Below are 17,850 nucleotides of genomic sequence, written 5' to 3'. Positions count from 1 at the left end.
CTCCGTGCCTGAGATCCAGGCAGGAGCAGTCAAGCGCCGATAACACTGATCACAGGCGTGTTAATACACGCCTGTGATCTGTGTAGAAGATCAGTGTGTGCAGTGTTATAGGTCCCTATGGGATCTATAACACTGCAAAAAAAAAATTTTTTAAAGTGTTAATAAAGGTCATTTAACCCCTTCCCTAATAAAAGTTTGAATCACCCCCCTTTTCCCATAAAAAAAATAAAACTGTAAAAAAAATGAATAAATAAACAAATGTGGTATCACCGCGTGCGTAAATGTCCGAACTATAAAAATATATCATTAATTAAGCTGTACGGTCAATGGCCTACGCGCAAAAAAATTCCAAAGTCCAAAAAAGCGTATTTTGGTCACTTTTTATACCATTAAAAAATGAATAAAAAGTGATCAAAAAGTCCGATCAAAACAAAAATCATACCGATAAAAACTTCAGATCACAGCGCAAAAAATGAGTCCTCATACTGCCCTGTACGTGGAAAAATAAAAAAGTTATAGGGATCAGAAGATGACATTTTTAAACGTATAAATTTTCCTGCATGTAGTTATGATTTTTTCCAGAAGTGCAACAAAATCAAACCTATATAAGTAGGGTATCATTTTAACCGTATGGACCTACAGAATAATGATAAGGTGTAATTTTTACCGAAATATGCACTGTGTAGAAACGGAAGCCCCCAAAATTTACAAAATGGCGTTTTTTTTCCGATTTTTTCGCACAATTATTTTTTTTTCCGTTTCGCCGTGCATTTTTGGGTAAAATGACTAATGTCACTGCAAAGTAGAATTGGCGACGCAAAAAATAAGCCATAATATGGATTTTTAGGTGGAAAATTGAAAGGGTTATGATTTTAAAAGGTAAGGAGGAAAAAACGAAAGTGCAAAAACGGAAAAACCCTGAGTCCTTTAGGGGTTAAAGGGATATAAGCCCCCAATATACACACAGAGCATCCCAGTGACTGTAGCATGTGCCCTCACCCTGTCACTGGAGAAATATGCTAAATTATACTCTACTCCAAGCATATACAAAAAACAATTCCCTAAACCAGTGTTTCCCAGCCAGGGTGCCTCCAGCTGTTCCAAACTACAACTCCCAGCATGCCCGGACAGCTAGGAGTTGCAGTTTTGAAACAGCGGGAGGCAGGCTGTCCGGGCATGCTAAGAGTTGTAGTTTTGCAACAGCTGGAGGCACCCTGGTAGGGAAAACACTGCCCTAAACACACCATGAGACTGATAAGTTGCTCAACCTGCTATAATGGCTGCATTTAGCACAGGATCAGAGATGTCTGGTGACCCAGGTATTGCTGTCGTGTACAGGCATGCTGTGTATGTGCATGACATCCCCTCCCTGTACCTACACTCGGATTGCAGTGCTCTCCTCGGGATAGACAGGCAGGTGTTTGGAGAAGACGAGCATGCACACGGCAGGCACTAGGACCCAGGGGATGTGTTATCTGTCTGTTCTAATTAGTACGGCAGCTTCCTGGACACAGAAAACCTATAGAACAGAGCGGAACTGTACCGGAGGGAGGACACACACAGAGTTCTGCTCTGGGGGGCAAAGTGACACAGGAGCTGCACCAGGGGCTTCTGCTCTGGGGGGCAAAGTGACACAGGGGCTGCACCAGGGGCTTCTGCTCTGGGGGGCAAAGTGACACAGGGGCTGCACCAGGGGCTTCTGCTCTACTGGATATAGAAACTTAGGAGCTGCACAGGGGCATCTTATCTGCTGGATATAGTAAAGCGGGGGCTTCACCTGTCTATTGACTCTACTTCATACAGTAACAGGATTTACCCAAGGAGCATCTCCTGTACAGGACATAGAAACACAGACGCTGCACATTGGAGGACTATCAAGTGCACTAAACATTGTTTCACAAGAGATCCACCTGAAACATCTAGAGTACTGGACACTTTATCACAGGAGATCCACCAGGAGCATCTAGACTACTGGGCACTATAATACAGGAGATCCACCTGGAACATCTAGAGTACTGGGCACTATATCACAGGAGATCCACCTGGAACATCTAGAGTACTGGGCACTTTATCACAGGAGATCCACCTGGAACATCTAGAGTACTGGGCACTATATCACAGGAGATCCACCTGGAACATCTAGAGTACTGGGCACTATATCACAGGAGATCCACCAGGAGCATCTAGACTACTGGGCACTATAATACAGGAGATCCACCTGGAACATATAGTCTACTGGACTCTTTATCACAGGAGATCCACCTGAAACATCTAGAGTACTGGACACTTTATCACAGGAGATCCACCAGGAGCATCTAGAGTACTGGACACTTTATCACAGGAGATCCACCAGGAGCATCTAGACTACTGGGCACTATAATACAGGAGATCCACCTGGAACATATAGTCTACTGGACTCTTTATCACAGGAGATCCACCTGAAACATCTAGAGTACTGGACACTTTATCACAGGAGATCCACCAGGAGCATCTAGACTACTGGGCACTATAATACAGGAGATCCACCTGGAACATATAGTCTACTGGACACTTTATCACAGGAGATCCACCAGGAGCATCTAGACTACTGGGCACTATAATACAGGAGATCCACCTGGAACATATAGTCTACTGGACTCTTTATCACAGGAGATCCACCTGGAACATATAGTCTACTGGACTCTTTATCACAGGAGATCCACCTAGAACATATAGTCTACTGGACTCTTTATCACAGGAGATCCACCTGGAACATATAGTCTACTGGACACTTTTTATCACAGGAGATCCACCTTGAACATATAGTCTACTGGACTCTTTATCACAGGAGATCCACCTGGAACATATACTCTACTGGACTCTATCACAGGAGATCCACCTGGAGCATATAATCTACTGGACTCTATCACAGGAGATCTACCTGGAGCATATAGTCTACTGGATTCTTTATCACAGGAGATCTACCTAGAACATATAGTCTACTGGACACTTTATCACAGGAGATCTACCTGGAGCAGCTCCTCTACATGATATTGGATGGTAACCTAAGGAACCTCCAGCACCTGTATTTGGGTAACAGATCTAAGTCCTTGTCCTATACTGAGTGAAAAGGACAGATGACCTTCAATCTTTTTTATCGGAAGGTTGGGAACCTCTAGTGAACATCCCTGGGCACCAACCTGTATTTGGAAGGGAATCCTGAGGCCAGGGCTCTCCTCATTGGATCATATAATGGGGCTATCACATTCTCGATCTGAGGTGTCTCGGGAACTTATGGAGAAGACTGGCTGTAAGTAGCACACATGGTCCTAGGGCTGAGATATAGATAACAGGCTGACATGTGGGTGCACATCCTTATCAGTATACACAGTGCTCTGCTCTCCTCCTGCACTGTCCTTGAGCAGCTTGTGTGGGCAGAATACTTCTCTTGAACTGTGATCCATGTAGTAGTATAAACTAGAGTATAGCAGAGTTAAATGCATCTGTCACCCCCTGAAGGATGACATTACACTCAGAAGATGGAGGAGTTTGGTTTTAGGTTCTTATCAATCATTTCCTCCTGAAAGAAAACCCCTGTGCCTGGGGAACTACAAGAAATTCCAAGGTCTATTGATCTTTACAGTGCAGGGGACAGCCAGACACAACTCTGCCTGAAATATAGGAGCCCTAGAGAATTGTATCCAATTGTTAGTGTAAACAGCAGGTAATTGTAGCTGGTACTCATTAAATGTAAAATATTTTGGTGCCACTAAGGTGTTTGGATCTAAGATTGGGTAAGCAGGATACATTGTATCAAGGTGTTAGTTGAGAGCAGTTCAGGTGTTCAACTTTTTCTAAATAAAAATATTTTCATTTGTTTACATTAACCCCTTAACGACCTGTTTGGGCCTTAAAGGGGTACTCCAGCGTTCTGAACATTTTGTTCAGAATGCTTGGAGCCGGGGGCCGTGATCGTGACATCACGGCCATGCCCCCTCGGGACATCACCCCCCCCCCCCCTACATTCATGTCTATGGGAGGGGGCGTGTCAGCAGACACGCCCCCTCCCATATATATGAATGGAGTGGGTGCGATGTGACATCACGAGGGGGTGTGGCCTTGATGTCACGACCTCTGCCACAGGAACCTGGCATTTGTTTAGAACGCCAGGTGCTGCTGGAGATCCAGGGGCCCCCCCAGCAGTGGGACCCCCGCAATCAGACACCATATCCCCTATCCTTCTGTAGATCCATAAGGTTAAAATTATACCCTACTTATATGTTGGATTTTGTCGCACTTCTGAAAAAAATCATAACTACATGCAGGAAAATTTATACGTAAAAAATTCTCATCTTCTGAACGCTATAACTTTTTTATTTTTTCAACTGACAGGCCAGTATGAGGGCTAATTTTTTGCACTGTGTTCTCGGTATCATTTTTGTATTGATCAGACTTTTTGATCGCTTTTTATTATTTTTTTCATGATGTAAAAAGTGACCAAAAATATGCTAATTTGGACTTTGGAATTTTTTTGCGTCTGAAGGGTTAATAACACGCGGCACAACGATCTCTGCCGCGTGCTATTAGCCCAGGGTCTCGGCTATCATAAGCCGCTGGGACCGACCCGGTATGACGTGGGGTCACGGCGGGACCCCGCGTTATATACCAGGACCGGGCACAGGGCGTACAGGTAAGCCCTGCGTCCTTAAAGGGGTAGTCCAGTGGTGAAAAACGTATCCCCTATCCTAAGGATAGGGGATAAGTTTGAGATCGCGGGGGGGTCCGACCGCTGGGGCCCCCTGCGATCTCTCTGTACAGGTGCCAGGCTCTCCGGCCAGATAGTGAGTGTCGACCTCCGCACGAAGCGGCGGCCGACACACCCCCTCAATACATCTCTATGGCAGAGCCGGAGATTGCCGAAGGCAGCACTTCGCTGTCGGGGCTCCGTACAGGAGATCGCAGGGGGCCCCAGCGGTCGGACCCCCCGCGATCTGCAACTTATTCCCTATCCTTAGGGTAGGGGATAAGTTGTTCACCACTGGGTCACCACTGGACTACTCCTTTAAGAGGTTAAGGGCTTTTGAATTATAATACAACTTTTACAAAGTAAATACAAAATTACAAAATAAATATGCCTAACCCATTAATAATGCAGGAAATTGAATTTTGGGGTTATTTATTTTTTCACTCCTACAAAGAGCCATAATCAATTTTTTTTTTTTTTTATTTTTTTTTTTTGTTAGAGCCATATGAGGGCTTGTTTTTTGTGGGATCAATTGTACTTTGTAATGACATCCTTCATGTTACCTTGCAATATACTGCAAAACAGAAAAAAAATTTGAGGTGAAATTAAAAAGAAAAATGTTTGCAAAACATTTTTTGAGGGTGGTGGAGGTGTTTACATGCACAAGTTTTGATAAATCTCCTTCATAGTTTTAAATATATCCAAACTCTTCCCAGACCCAAAGAAGACTTTGTCGCAATACAAAAACAGATAAAAATAGATAGATGTGTTTGTGTGTAGGAGCTTGTACAGATTATTATGATTATCATCATTTTCCAGATGGCAGTAAATGTTGCTAAAATATACGTCAGTATTCTCAGCTAGAGACATACACTTATAATCCTCATTTCTCACTTATGGTTGTCCAGAAAGGAATTGAAAGAAAAACTCCTAAATACAGTGCATGTTCCTGGCTTTATTTTCGCGACCGTTAAACCTGTGTATCCTGGGCTCTGATAAGTTCTCTTTGCACAAAAAGAAATACCTTTGGGGTATTCCCCTGGAATAATGCAGCATCTTTTTTTCAGGCCAAAGAAATGCATTGCAAAAAGTATGCCTGAAGGAAGCCTTAACGTGTCACTGTCACTTGTCTCAGACACATGTCAAACATTTTGATCAGTCTGGGTCTCAGTACCAAGCCCCCCCCCCCCCCCCCCAATGTGTCTTGCTGCTCCATTATAAGTCTATGAAGCAGCGAGACAAAGATCACCATGAGGTCCCTGTGACATGTCAAAAGTTTCTCTTACTCAAGTGCCTTTTAACGATAATAAGCCATAGGGCTCCTTTTCACACAGCATAGGCCAAAGGAGTGTCCTATATATATTTTTTAAAGTTTACTATATTTTCTATAAAAAGGTATCCTTCAAACTAATATTAAGTTCCATACACCCCAGGGCAAATTCAGGCTATATATCTATATGTGTATATAAAAATATATATATGACAATTTCTGCACATGACTTATATCGACACACTGTAATTTACCAAATCCAGTATACTGAGACCAACATTATCAATAATACCAGTACACACTGCTAGTTTTGTGTGTTACCAATGAGGGGCAAAGGACAACTACTCCTAATTAGGCTCCTTTGTGCCCCGGTACAATAGTCAGACCCCATTGTGCCCCCATATAGTAGTTAGACCCCCCCTCCGTGCCTCCATAAAGTAGTTACAGTAGATACAATGTTTATTGGATTATTGTAAAGGAAAATCCTGGTAACATGCTGAGGGGTGAGGTCCTTCAGGGTACATGACAGTTAGGAGTCTTCATTATTCATGAGAAAAAGATAGAAGCTTGTGTGACTATTAGATGGTGTCATGTGTGCTGTTTTAAATAACATTTGCCCCAGGGAATCCTACGTACCAAAGAGCTTCTATGTCAATAATTTAAGCAATAGAGTAGGGAGAGTGGGTGTAGCCAAAAGTGGATCATATATGGATGAGACTAAAAGGTGTGAAGAAAGGAATGCTGGGCAACCAGTTTTTAGCTGAGATAATTCAGCCATTTGATATATTTTCCCAGGGCTAATTCTGAAGCTTAGTACACATGTTACTTATATGTCACCAACAAACATAGGATAGGTAATTTAACTCTTACCCACCCCTATTTGCTAGGGGCAGGGTTTTTGTTTAAAGTCCCATAGAAGTCTATGGGAAATATGTTACTGCATAACTTCCAAAAGCCAGGAGATATTTCGATAATACTTGGTCACATGTTATATGTCCACTTAAAATATAGGATAGTTAATTTAACCCTAACCTACCCCCATTTTGTGAGGGTCGGGGTCAATGCAAAGTCCAATGTAAAACTATGGAAAATGTACTTTATGTTCCAGCATAACTTTCGTACGGCTGGAGATATTTCCCTAATACTTGGTCACATGTTACTTATATGTCAAATAAAAATATATAATATTTAAATTAACCCTATCCTACCCTCTTATATGAAGGATAGGCTTTTTGTTTCAAGTCCCATACAGTGTTGAATATTCGCAATGTGAATTTTATTAGCGAACATCGCATATTCGCGAATTCGCGAATATTCGCGAATATAGCACTATATATTTGTAATTACGAATATTGTTTTTTTTTTCCCCACAGTACACATCACAGTGATCACCCCTCTCTGCTTCCAGCTTGTGTAGTGTAAAAAAGGCTCTAATACTACTGTGTGAGACTGACGTGCGAATTTTCACATATGCGAATTATTGTATATGCTAATTTTCACATATGTTAATTTTCGCATACGCGAATTTTCGCATATGTGAAAATAAAACGAGAATATGCGAATTTAGCGAATATATGATGAATATTCATCCATATATTCGCAAATTCGAATGTGGCCTATGCCGCTCAACACTAGTCCCATACAAGTATATGAAACTTACGGTACCATACTCCACAAGCTCCGCATCTCCTGGTGAATGCGTCAGTCCGGCTTGCAAGCCACACCCTCCCCAAATTCTATGCCCCATCTTGCAAGACATGCCCACTCTTTAAGCCACACCCCTTTTATTTTAAGTTTACAATATCTTCATCACAACTCAGCCCCTCCTGAGGACTGGATATGAGAATTAGAAATGGAGATTAGATATGATGACAGGATATTGGTACAGGATACAGTCATTGCCGTAAATGTTGGCACCCCTGAAATTTTTCAAGAAAATGAAGTATTTCTCACAGAAAAGGATTGCAGTAACACATGTTTTGCTGTGCACATGTTTATTCCCTTTGTGTATATTGGAACTAAACCAAAAAAGGGAGGAAAAAAAGCAAAATGGACATATTGTCACACCAAACTCCAAAAATGGTCTGGTCAAAATTATTTGCACCCTTAACTTAATATTTGGTTGCACGCCCTTTGGAAAAAATAACTGAAATCAGTCACTTCCTATAACCATCAATAAGCTTCTTACACCTCTCAGCCGGATTTGTTGGACCACTCTTCCTTTGCAAACTGCTCCATGTCTCTCTAATTGGAAGGGCGCCTTTTCCCAACAGCTATTTTAAGATCTCTCCACAGGTGATCAATGGGATTTAGATCTGGACTCATTGCTGGCCACTTCAGAACTCTCCTGCGCTTTGTTGCCATCCATTTCTGGGTGCTTTTTGACATATGTTTTGGGTTATTATCCTGCTGGAAGACCCAAGATCTCAGATGCCAACCCAGCTTTCTGACACTAGGCTGTACAGAGCGACCAAAAATCTGTTGGTAATCCTCAGGTATCATGATGCCTTGCACACATTCAAGGCCCCCAGTGCCAGTGACAGCAAAACAACCCCAAAACATCATTGAACCTCCATCATATTTCACTGTAGGTACTGGGTTCTTTTCTTTGTAGGCCTCATTCCATTTTCAGTAAACAGTAGAATGATGTGCTTTGCCAAAAAGCTCTATCTTGGTCTCATCTGTCCAAAATACATTTTCCCAGAAGGATTTTGGCTTACACAAGTTTATTTTGGCAAAATGTAGTTTTTTATGTCTCTGTGTCAGCAGTGGGGTCCTCCTGGGTCTCCTGCCATAGCGTTTCATTTAAATGTTGATGGATAGTTTGCGCTTACACTGATGCTCCCTGAGCCTGCAGGACAGCTTGAATATCTTTGGAACTTGTTTGGGGCTGCTTATCCACCATCCGGACTATCCTGCATTGACATCTTTCATCAATTCTTCTCTTCTGTCCACACCCAGGCAGATTAGCTACAGTGCCATGGGTTGCAAATGGCTTGATAATGTTGCACACTGTGGACAAAGGCAAATCTAGATCTCTGGAAATGGACTTGTAACCTTGAGATTGTTGATATTTTTCCACAATTTTGTCCTCAGATAATTCTCTTCTCCTCCTATCTGTTGTCCATGCTTAGTATGGCAAACACAGACACACAATGCAAAGACTAAGAGCTTCTCTCTTTTTTTTATCTGCTTTCAGGTGTGATTTTTATATTGGCCACACCTGTTACTTACCCCAGGTGAGTTTAAAGGAGCATCACATGCTTGAAACAATCTTATTTTTCCACAATTTTGAAGGGGGGTCAATCATTTTGTCCAGCACATTTTTGGAGTTTGGTTTGACATTATGTCCAATTTTTTTAACTCCTTTTTTTTTTTTTTTTAGTTCCAATACACAAAAAGGGAATAAACGTGTATAGCAAAACGTGTAACTGCAATCCTTGTCTGTGAGAAATACTCACATAAAAATTTCAGGGGTGCCAACATTTATGGCCATGACTGTATAAGGGCGGGATATAAGGTCGGGATATGGGGACAGGATATGAGGTTGTGATATGAGAACGGGATATGGGGACGGGATATGAGGTTGTGATATGAGGTCGGGATATGGGGACAGGATATGAGGACGGGATATGAGAAAGGGATATGAGGTCGAGATATTAGGACAGGATATGAGGTCGTAATATGAGGAGGGGATTTGGGGTCGGAATATGAGGAGGGAATATGGGTCAGGATTTGAGGACAACATATGAAGACAAAAGCTTACTCTTTTGTTGCTTTTCCTCCCCCAAAAGGATTAGGTAGGAAAAACCGGGCAGCGCCGGGTACTCAGTGTGTGTGTGTGTGTGTGTGTGTGTATGTGTGTGTGTGTGTATATATATGTGTATATATATATATATATATATATATATATATATATCCCGTTAACAGTTTGATATGACTAAGCCTGCAGATCGCAGCTGAAACACGTCGCTTGTGCATCCATGATGTCTGTTTGATCGTTAAATAAAGAAGCGTATCAAGATTGCGCTGGACATCCTTTTCTTGTTGTGGCAATCTTACCATGGGAACCAAGTCCATCGCAGTCTGGGTCACAAAGTAGGTGAGGGGGTGAGCTGATCATCGTACCTGTTTGAACATTAACAATCAGTAACACAATTTTGTATGCATGACATATATGGAAACACACTTATACATACCAAATCCAGTATACTGAGACAAATATTACCAATAATATCAGTAACTGCTAGTTTTGTGGGTTACTAAGAGACAAAGGACAACTACTCCATTGGGACACTTCTGTTCCCCAATATAATAGGCCCCATAATACTTAGGCCTCCATTGTGCCCCCCAATAATAGTTAGGCTCCCTCTGTGCCCCTATATAGTAAGGCTTCCTGTGGGTTCGGTCGCACCTCATGCAACTGTGATCGTTATGTCCCTGACTTAATTAAAGGTTGCACATAGAAGCACCATTCTTTGCTGCTGAGCTCTCCTACCCTATAAATAACCAATTAAGGAATCTGGGCACAAACAGGCTTCTTATGGCCAATAAGTTGCCAAGAAAAATAAAAATAAAATGTAAAAAGAGGTTGAAACCACACAAAATCACACAACTCTATAACCAATAAACATGTAACAACTGGCAAAGTTTCTGGTTTAATATCCTGATAACTTGAATAATGCTGCATGTATATGAGCTGTGGAGCTTGTAACTTTCATACACTAATGTGATATGCAGAAGAGATAAACATTACAAGCTCACTGCCCGTCACTTGTCTCCTATTTATAAAGTAGAACATTGAGAAACAGTCACTTCCTTGCATTTTTTACAATCAATACAAAAACCTTGGCCAAAATCATTATACCCTTCCACCTTACAAGTAAATAGGCAGATCTGTTTCCTCCAGACACCAATGTGCTGGAAATGTCCCAGACAATCACTTGATTGTATTGTTCCTGTCTTAATATTCTCAATATAATTTCTTTTCTACAGTCATTTACTGTTGTTAGATAGACCTAGGAAGTCTACTTTTTTTTGGCAAATTCTGAACTAAATCCAGCTACTTTGCTATGCCAAGCAGAAAATGAAATGGAGCCCCCATGTCTGCCAGCTAGAAATGGGAAATTGCAAGGATGTCTAGTTCTATGCTTTCAATGAATTATGTTAGACACTCATAAGTTCTGCATTACCATTTATATGGTTTCTAATATATAATTATAGCAGTAAAATATGAGAATTATTACTGGTATATAGTTACATTATTAAGTTTTTACTTTGACTTTGTTTTTTTTTTGGGTTTTTTGCTGACAATTACAGATTTACATTCTCAATCTTCCACTGAAGTCCTGGAGGCCTTCTTTTGACATTCATAATTGAAGGACAATGCTGTAGTATCTTGCACTGCTACTACTAATAGTACAGCGATGCAAGAACGAGCAACAGTAAACATTAAAAAGGCTGCAGGGATTACCAGGAGTCGGACCACCTCTTACCTAATAGTGATAGCCTATTCTTAGTATAAATTACCTTTTTACTGTTTCTGTCTTGACTCTGCTTCTGAAAGTAACCACAGTACTGTGCCTTCTGATGCTGGTATACAACTATCAAACCATAGCTAACCTAACCTCAATATTGTTTTCAGTTATGATGTGACTATGACCATAGGTTACAACTTGGCTACACAGCCATAAGCATCTCCATTACCATGGAAAGCCACTTGCTCAGGTAGTTTACCTATTTATCTAGAGAAGTAGCCCCTCGGATAATTATCTTGCTCTAAAGTCCTGGTGCCTACAGAAAACATTTATTAAAGGAATAGATGTCATGGGAAAAGAAAGGGCTTAGAGATGAATTGTCCAATGGAGTTGGGCTCTTGGGTGTCTTTGAAATAGAGACCATTGCATATTCAAAGCAGAAACAATTATATGGTTATATAGATATGACTTCGATCAGGTTGGAGCCAAGCCCCCATATTTGAGCCAAACTTTGGGGCAATGTCGGGGCTGAGCCATGCTCACAGCTGACAGCCGCAAGTACAGTTCAGCCCAGAAAGGAAGGAGTTCATTAGCACTAGACAACTCCTTGGGGGGAGGGTGTTATACATTATGCAACCATCTATATAGCAGTATAATGTATATAGTGAAGAGAGTGATAGTTACCATCTTATCGCTGGTCCGAGCCTCTTCTTGTGTAGCTCCACCTCCTTGTGATGTTATCTCTAGAAGTGTGGCTACACAAGAAGAGGCCGATCCAGACCAGGGATGAGATGGTATCACTCTCTTCACTGTATACATTATACAGCCATATAGATGGCTGTATAATGTATACATCCCCAAGTAGTTAACTGGAGCTGCTCAGCAGCACTAATTAACTCCTTCCTTGCTGGGCCAGCTCATAGTGCTCAGCCCAGCAAGATGTTACAGTAAACCAGCGGAATCACTGGTTTACTGTGACAAAAGAGTTAAGTTGTGCTGCGCAGATCATTTTTGAAAAGATTGTTCAACCCTAATCCTGAAGGTGTTGTTCATGGTATTATTCATACACATGATCCCACCCAGCAAACTGGCATATCCAGATCTTTTATCAAATGCGTATGACCAACCTTAGGTGTAAAGTTTAGAGATTTTAGATAATGCTTCATGGGGGGAAAACCTTTTTTTCCCTCTAGTTTATTTATTTTTTAATAAATTAGCAAAGATTTCTAACATTCTGTTTTCACTTTGAGGGACATTTATCAATGTTTGCTTATGTATTCTTTTTTTTAGTAATTTTTTCCTTACTTTTTTTTTGCTTATTTGCAACGTATTTATCAACTGGTTTCAGCCTGTTGATAATTTTCTTTCACGTAAGCAATTTTTCCTTTTTTACTTTGGTAGTAGCTTTTTCTGCTCCATGTTTGAGCTGGAGTAAATTTAGTCAATTTTTAACGCTGTTGTGACTTTTTTTTGCGCAGTTGCGACTGTCGCAGTTAATAAATACCTGACTACCCGTAGTCCATTTTAAAATTATTACTACGTAGTTAATTTTTGGAAAACTTGCTTTTCTCGCTTTCCAGTCAAAATGTCGCCCGAAAAATCGTGTAGTCGCAGTTGCGACAATTTTGCGACAATTATAGTAAAGAAAACCTGACTAAACCAGTTGATAAATGTCCATATTTGTCCTTATTTGTAATTTTTTGACAAAATGTGAAAGGGTCTGTAGACTTTCTGTATATATTGCATATTTAGTGTCTTTACTCAGCAGCTGCATGTTGTAAACGTCTGCATTTTGTTTGGTACCTGCTGTAGATTTATGCATCACCTCTAAAAAGCATCATCTATTTATAGCTTTTTCCCAAACAGAAAATATATTTTTCAAGGCTTCCAGTATCTGTTCCTCATATTTTTTTTAGACATTCAGTGCTATCAAAGAGAAGCAACAACAATAACCTTGGGTTTGATAATTTGAGCCTCCATTGTACTTTTACTTTGCCATCAGGTCAAAATAAAAATGGTTAAAATGTAGCTGCATAAACTAATTTTGCAGAAAACATATTATAAATAGAGTTTCATTCCAACAACCCCTTTCCATATGTCATATTAAGGTCTTCTGCTCTGGACCCTTGTCTAGGCGCCATAGTTTCAAGGTACTTGCGTATAGTGCATCTTGATCTGATTGCCCCATCCTGTTCATGTATTACATGGATGACTGTTGATTTGAAAGGCGGATTTATAGTGGTCAGAGGGTTTTTTCTAAAGCTGTAATTTCATGTAGACTACCGCTGAGGCCAGGGATTGACTCCAGTGTGTTTGGAATGTCTTCAGGAGAGCAGGAAGAGCACATGATGTAGGCAAGATATTGCATTTTAGAACCCTACCAGGTGATTTTTTTTTTTTTTTTTGCTAATCTTAGACAACAAAAGTTAAAATGTTAATATGGTGGTAGGACAGTCTCTTTTTGCATCCAAGGCAAAGATGTATAAAATACGCCCCCATGATAGTTTAACCAAACTTTCAGCCACTAAATCCAAGTTCCCTTTCTCCCATATGGCCACAGTGACCATAACCATGACATTTACTAGACCCCTGTGATTTCCTACCAATATACACTCATTAGTAATAGCTATATGATCCTCAATAAGCAGGAGTTACAGTGTCCCATGAATGGCAGCCACAATGCTACTATCCACACCAATCACATTCTTGGTCAGCTATATTATTTTCAACTAACACCAGACACAGTTTTCCATGAATGGCATCCATAAAGCCTTTAATACTAACCGTAGTGTCCAACAGTGACAGCCAAATACCTGTCCCCTCATTACTGACTAAAGCTTCCCCTCAATAGTAGCCACAGAACCCCACAGAACACTCACCAGCATTTGGCTCTCAAAAATGTTGCCAGGAAAGTGCATGTGCAATGCATTTACCTGGCCATGTTCTAGTGTCAGTGTTTTCTCCTTGGCTTCTGCAGCACTGATATTCCTGCTCCATTGCTGTTTTTTACATCCCTGCCAACAGTGGACCATTGAGACTCAGCATCGGCATCCCATGCTTTCTGAGCCTTACATACTATGTTATTCTGTGGATTTCCAGTACTCTGACCTTTGACTTTGACCTTAGATTGTGCCTCTGACGATCTCTCCTGGTTTGATCTTGCTTTGACGCTTGAACTTGCTTTTGTCTCTCTCCCTGTCAAGAAGGTCCCTACCTTCTTGAATAATCTACCCTAGATAACAGCCCCCAACTGTGCAACAGTCCCTAGCCTGTACAGGGGCCTAGCCTACAGAAGGGTTGTCGGACAGACTAGGTCAGAACCAAATATGATCTAGTCTGTCTGACAACCCTTCTGTAGGCTAGGCCCCTGTGAAGGCTAGGGACTGTTGCACAGTTGGGGGCTGCTATCTTGGGTAGATCATTCAAGAAAGTAGGGACAGTGGTGCGAAGGGCTGCACTACCCACTACTCCCTTCCTCATGTTACAGCAAGCATACATACCTTGTAAGAATTCACCATAGGGCACTCACATGTAACCTTTTGCACCTGCACTGATCTCTTATGTTAAATGCAGGAAAGAGAACAACTATCTGTCAAGTGTCAGCTTCTGTATCAAGACAATGCCTCTCTAATGTAACCTCTTCCCTAGGCAGTGGAGGCATATATGTTATAGGATGCTAGAACTGCCTCCCTATTTTCTTAGTCCTGAGACAATCTATTTTTCCATTTTGGAAAGCAGCTTAAGTATTAGGTATAGACAATCCTCCCTTTTCATCTTAGGTATACTGCTGTGAAGGCCAGCAGATTTCATACACTGCAGTGAAAGCTGTGCTAGTTTCTGCCAAATTGATTATAATGACTTGAATAACTTTGTATCTCTTCTGTAAACAATAGCTTACATTATTCATGTTTTAGTCTCGTAATAAAAAGATGAACTGGTGGGGGAGCAGACCACTATGCCCCTGCATGGTTTTCACAGCTCTTACTTTGTGATCCCTATTATAATAAACATATCACAAGATATCTAGACGTAAAGTCATGACTTTGTTACATCCATACAATTAGAGGGTTGTATCAGTTTAGAAAAACGTGGCCCAAAAAAACCCCACCACCATTCCTGTCTATGAGCTGCATCTGCAATTGTGGTTCAGCTGCTTTGAAGTGAACAGGGCTATGCTGAAATACCAGAAACAACCCATTGGCAAGAGCGCCAATGTTCCTGGAAATAAGTAGCATCATTTTCTAATCCCATAAATCCATTTAATTCAATCACAAAAGGACATAGGACCACCTCACGATACATTCACATACCTGTACATGTATTCAGTAGTTTTGGCTACATTTCTTTCCTTTTTTGTCAGAATTGGTTCTATAGGAAATGCATCAGAAGAAGAATACTAGAAGGGTAGGTCAGATCCTGGATAAAACTAGACATCAGTGTTTGAGTTTAATCTGGTGTATAAAATATGTGCTTCCACAGTCCAGGACAAATGTGTCTATCAGACCTTGTCTATTGTTTGCTTCTTCCTCAGCTGACTTCCTTTCATGACCTTATTCTTAAAAGGAAGTATGGTTAGGGAGGAATTCTATTCATGTAAAGCATTTCTGCATGCATGAAGCTGGACTTTGTACTTGTGCACCCCTCCTATTGATTATAAAAATGCTCTAAAATGCATTGGCATTTTATAAACACAGAGTTTAATAATAACAACAAAACAACATACGTTTTTCTCAACAGGGAAAAATGATATTCTTTTCACTGAGACAGAGAAAATAGTTTGTTTCCAAACTTCATTGTTACATTCTCAGCACATATTGTGGTTGGTGATAATACCAACTTTATAATACAGAGCTTCTTGATCGTTTGCTTCTATTGTAGTAGAATGAAAAACCTTCTTTTTGTAGTTCTGCTAGCGATTGTGATTGTGTGAACTACAGAAATCGATGTGCAGCTATATGACCCATTCTGCAATTCTGTGTAAGATTTATGAAACCAAAAACCTAGCCAATAAGTGGAAAATATAACTAAGGGGAAAAAAATGCCATGTACAGACATACATGTGAGCAAAAGCTTTTATGAAAACCATTGAAATATAAACAACAACAAAAAAAATCAAAAACAAAACTTTACCTCTATTTACTATTAAAATGGAGAATTGGCCTAGAAGACATGTTGACTTAAAGGAGTACTCCCGTGGAAAAAAAACTTTTTTTTTAAATCAACTGGTGCCAGAAAGTTAAACAGATTTGTAAATCACTTCTATTATAAAATCTTAATCCTTCCAGTACTTTTTAGGGGCTGTATACTAAAGAGAAATCCAAAAAATAAATGCATTTCCTCTGAAGTCATGACCACAGTGCTCTCTGCTGACCTCTGCCGTCAATTTTAGGAACTGTCCAGAGCAGCATATGTTTGCTATGGGGATTTTTTCCTGCTCTGGACAGTTCCTAAAATGGACAGCAGGGGTCAGCAGAGAACACTGTGGTCATGACATCAGAGGAAATGCATTTCTTTTTTGGATTTCTCCTTAGTATACAGCCCGTAAAAAGTACTGGAAGGATTAAGATTTTTTAATAGAAGTGATTTACAAATCTGTTTAACTTTCTGGCACCAGTTGGTTTAAAAAAAAAAAAGTTTTCCATGGGAGTACCCCTTTAATAAAAAAAAAAAAAGCCATATTGTTATTAAAGGGGTACTCCGGTGCTTAAACATCTTATCCCCTATCCAAAGGATAGGGTATAAGATGCCTGATCGCGGGAGTCCCGCAGCTGGGGACCCCCGGGATCATGCACGCGGCACCCCGTTTGTAATCAGTGCCCGGAGCGTGTTCGCTCCGGGACTGATTACCGGCGACCGCAGGGCCGGTGGCGTGTGACGTCACGCCTCCGCTCCTGTGTGACATCATGCTCCGCCCCTCAATGCTAGCCGACGGAAGGGAGCGTGATGGCTATCACGCCCCCTCCCGTAGGCTTGCATTGAGGGGCGGAGCGTGACGTCACACGGGGCGGAGACATGACGATACACGCCGCCCGCCCTGCGGTTGACCATAATCAGACCCAGTGCTCCAGGCACTGATTACAAACCGATGGCCGCGTGCATGATCCCGGGGGTCCCCAGCTGCGGGACTCCCGCGATCAGGCATCTTATCCCCTATCCTTTGGATAGGGGATAAGATGTTTAAGCACCGGAGTACCCCTTTAAAGAAGATTCACTACAGCAGCCATGGATAGAATTGGTAACCAAACATATTTGTGGCAACTGATGAGAAACTACTCAATGATGATTCTTACTTATTACTGTGTCCCATTCAGCCATCAGGGCAAGAAAACACATACTGCAGGATTATGTAACTGTATGCCTTTCCATTTGCATTTGTATTC

General features: G+C 41.1%; 1 protein-coding gene across 1 annotated transcript in view; it reads left to right on the top strand.

Annotated features, from left to right (window-relative positions):
• Positions 1-2,499: 2,499 nt before the first annotated feature.
• The window catches only part of TESC (tescalcin), a 73,669-nt gene continuing 58,318 nt past the window's right edge, over positions 2,500-17,850 (top strand). Inside the window, exon 1 of the mRNA XM_056536883.1 lies at positions 2,500-3,289. Coding sequence (XP_056392858.1) covers positions 3,232-3,289 — 58 coding nt within the window. The 5' untranslated portion in view covers positions 2,500-3,231. The remainder of the gene's footprint in view (positions 3,290-17,850) is intronic.

The sequence above is a fragment of the Hyla sarda genome, chromosome 1, assembly GCF_029499605.1.
Source record: "Hyla sarda isolate aHylSar1 chromosome 1, aHylSar1.hap1, whole genome shotgun sequence".
In the NCBI taxonomy this organism is placed as follows: domain Eukaryota; kingdom Metazoa; phylum Chordata; class Amphibia; order Anura; family Hylidae; genus Hyla; species Hyla sarda.
This window is presented reverse-complemented; position numbering and strand designations above follow the sequence as displayed.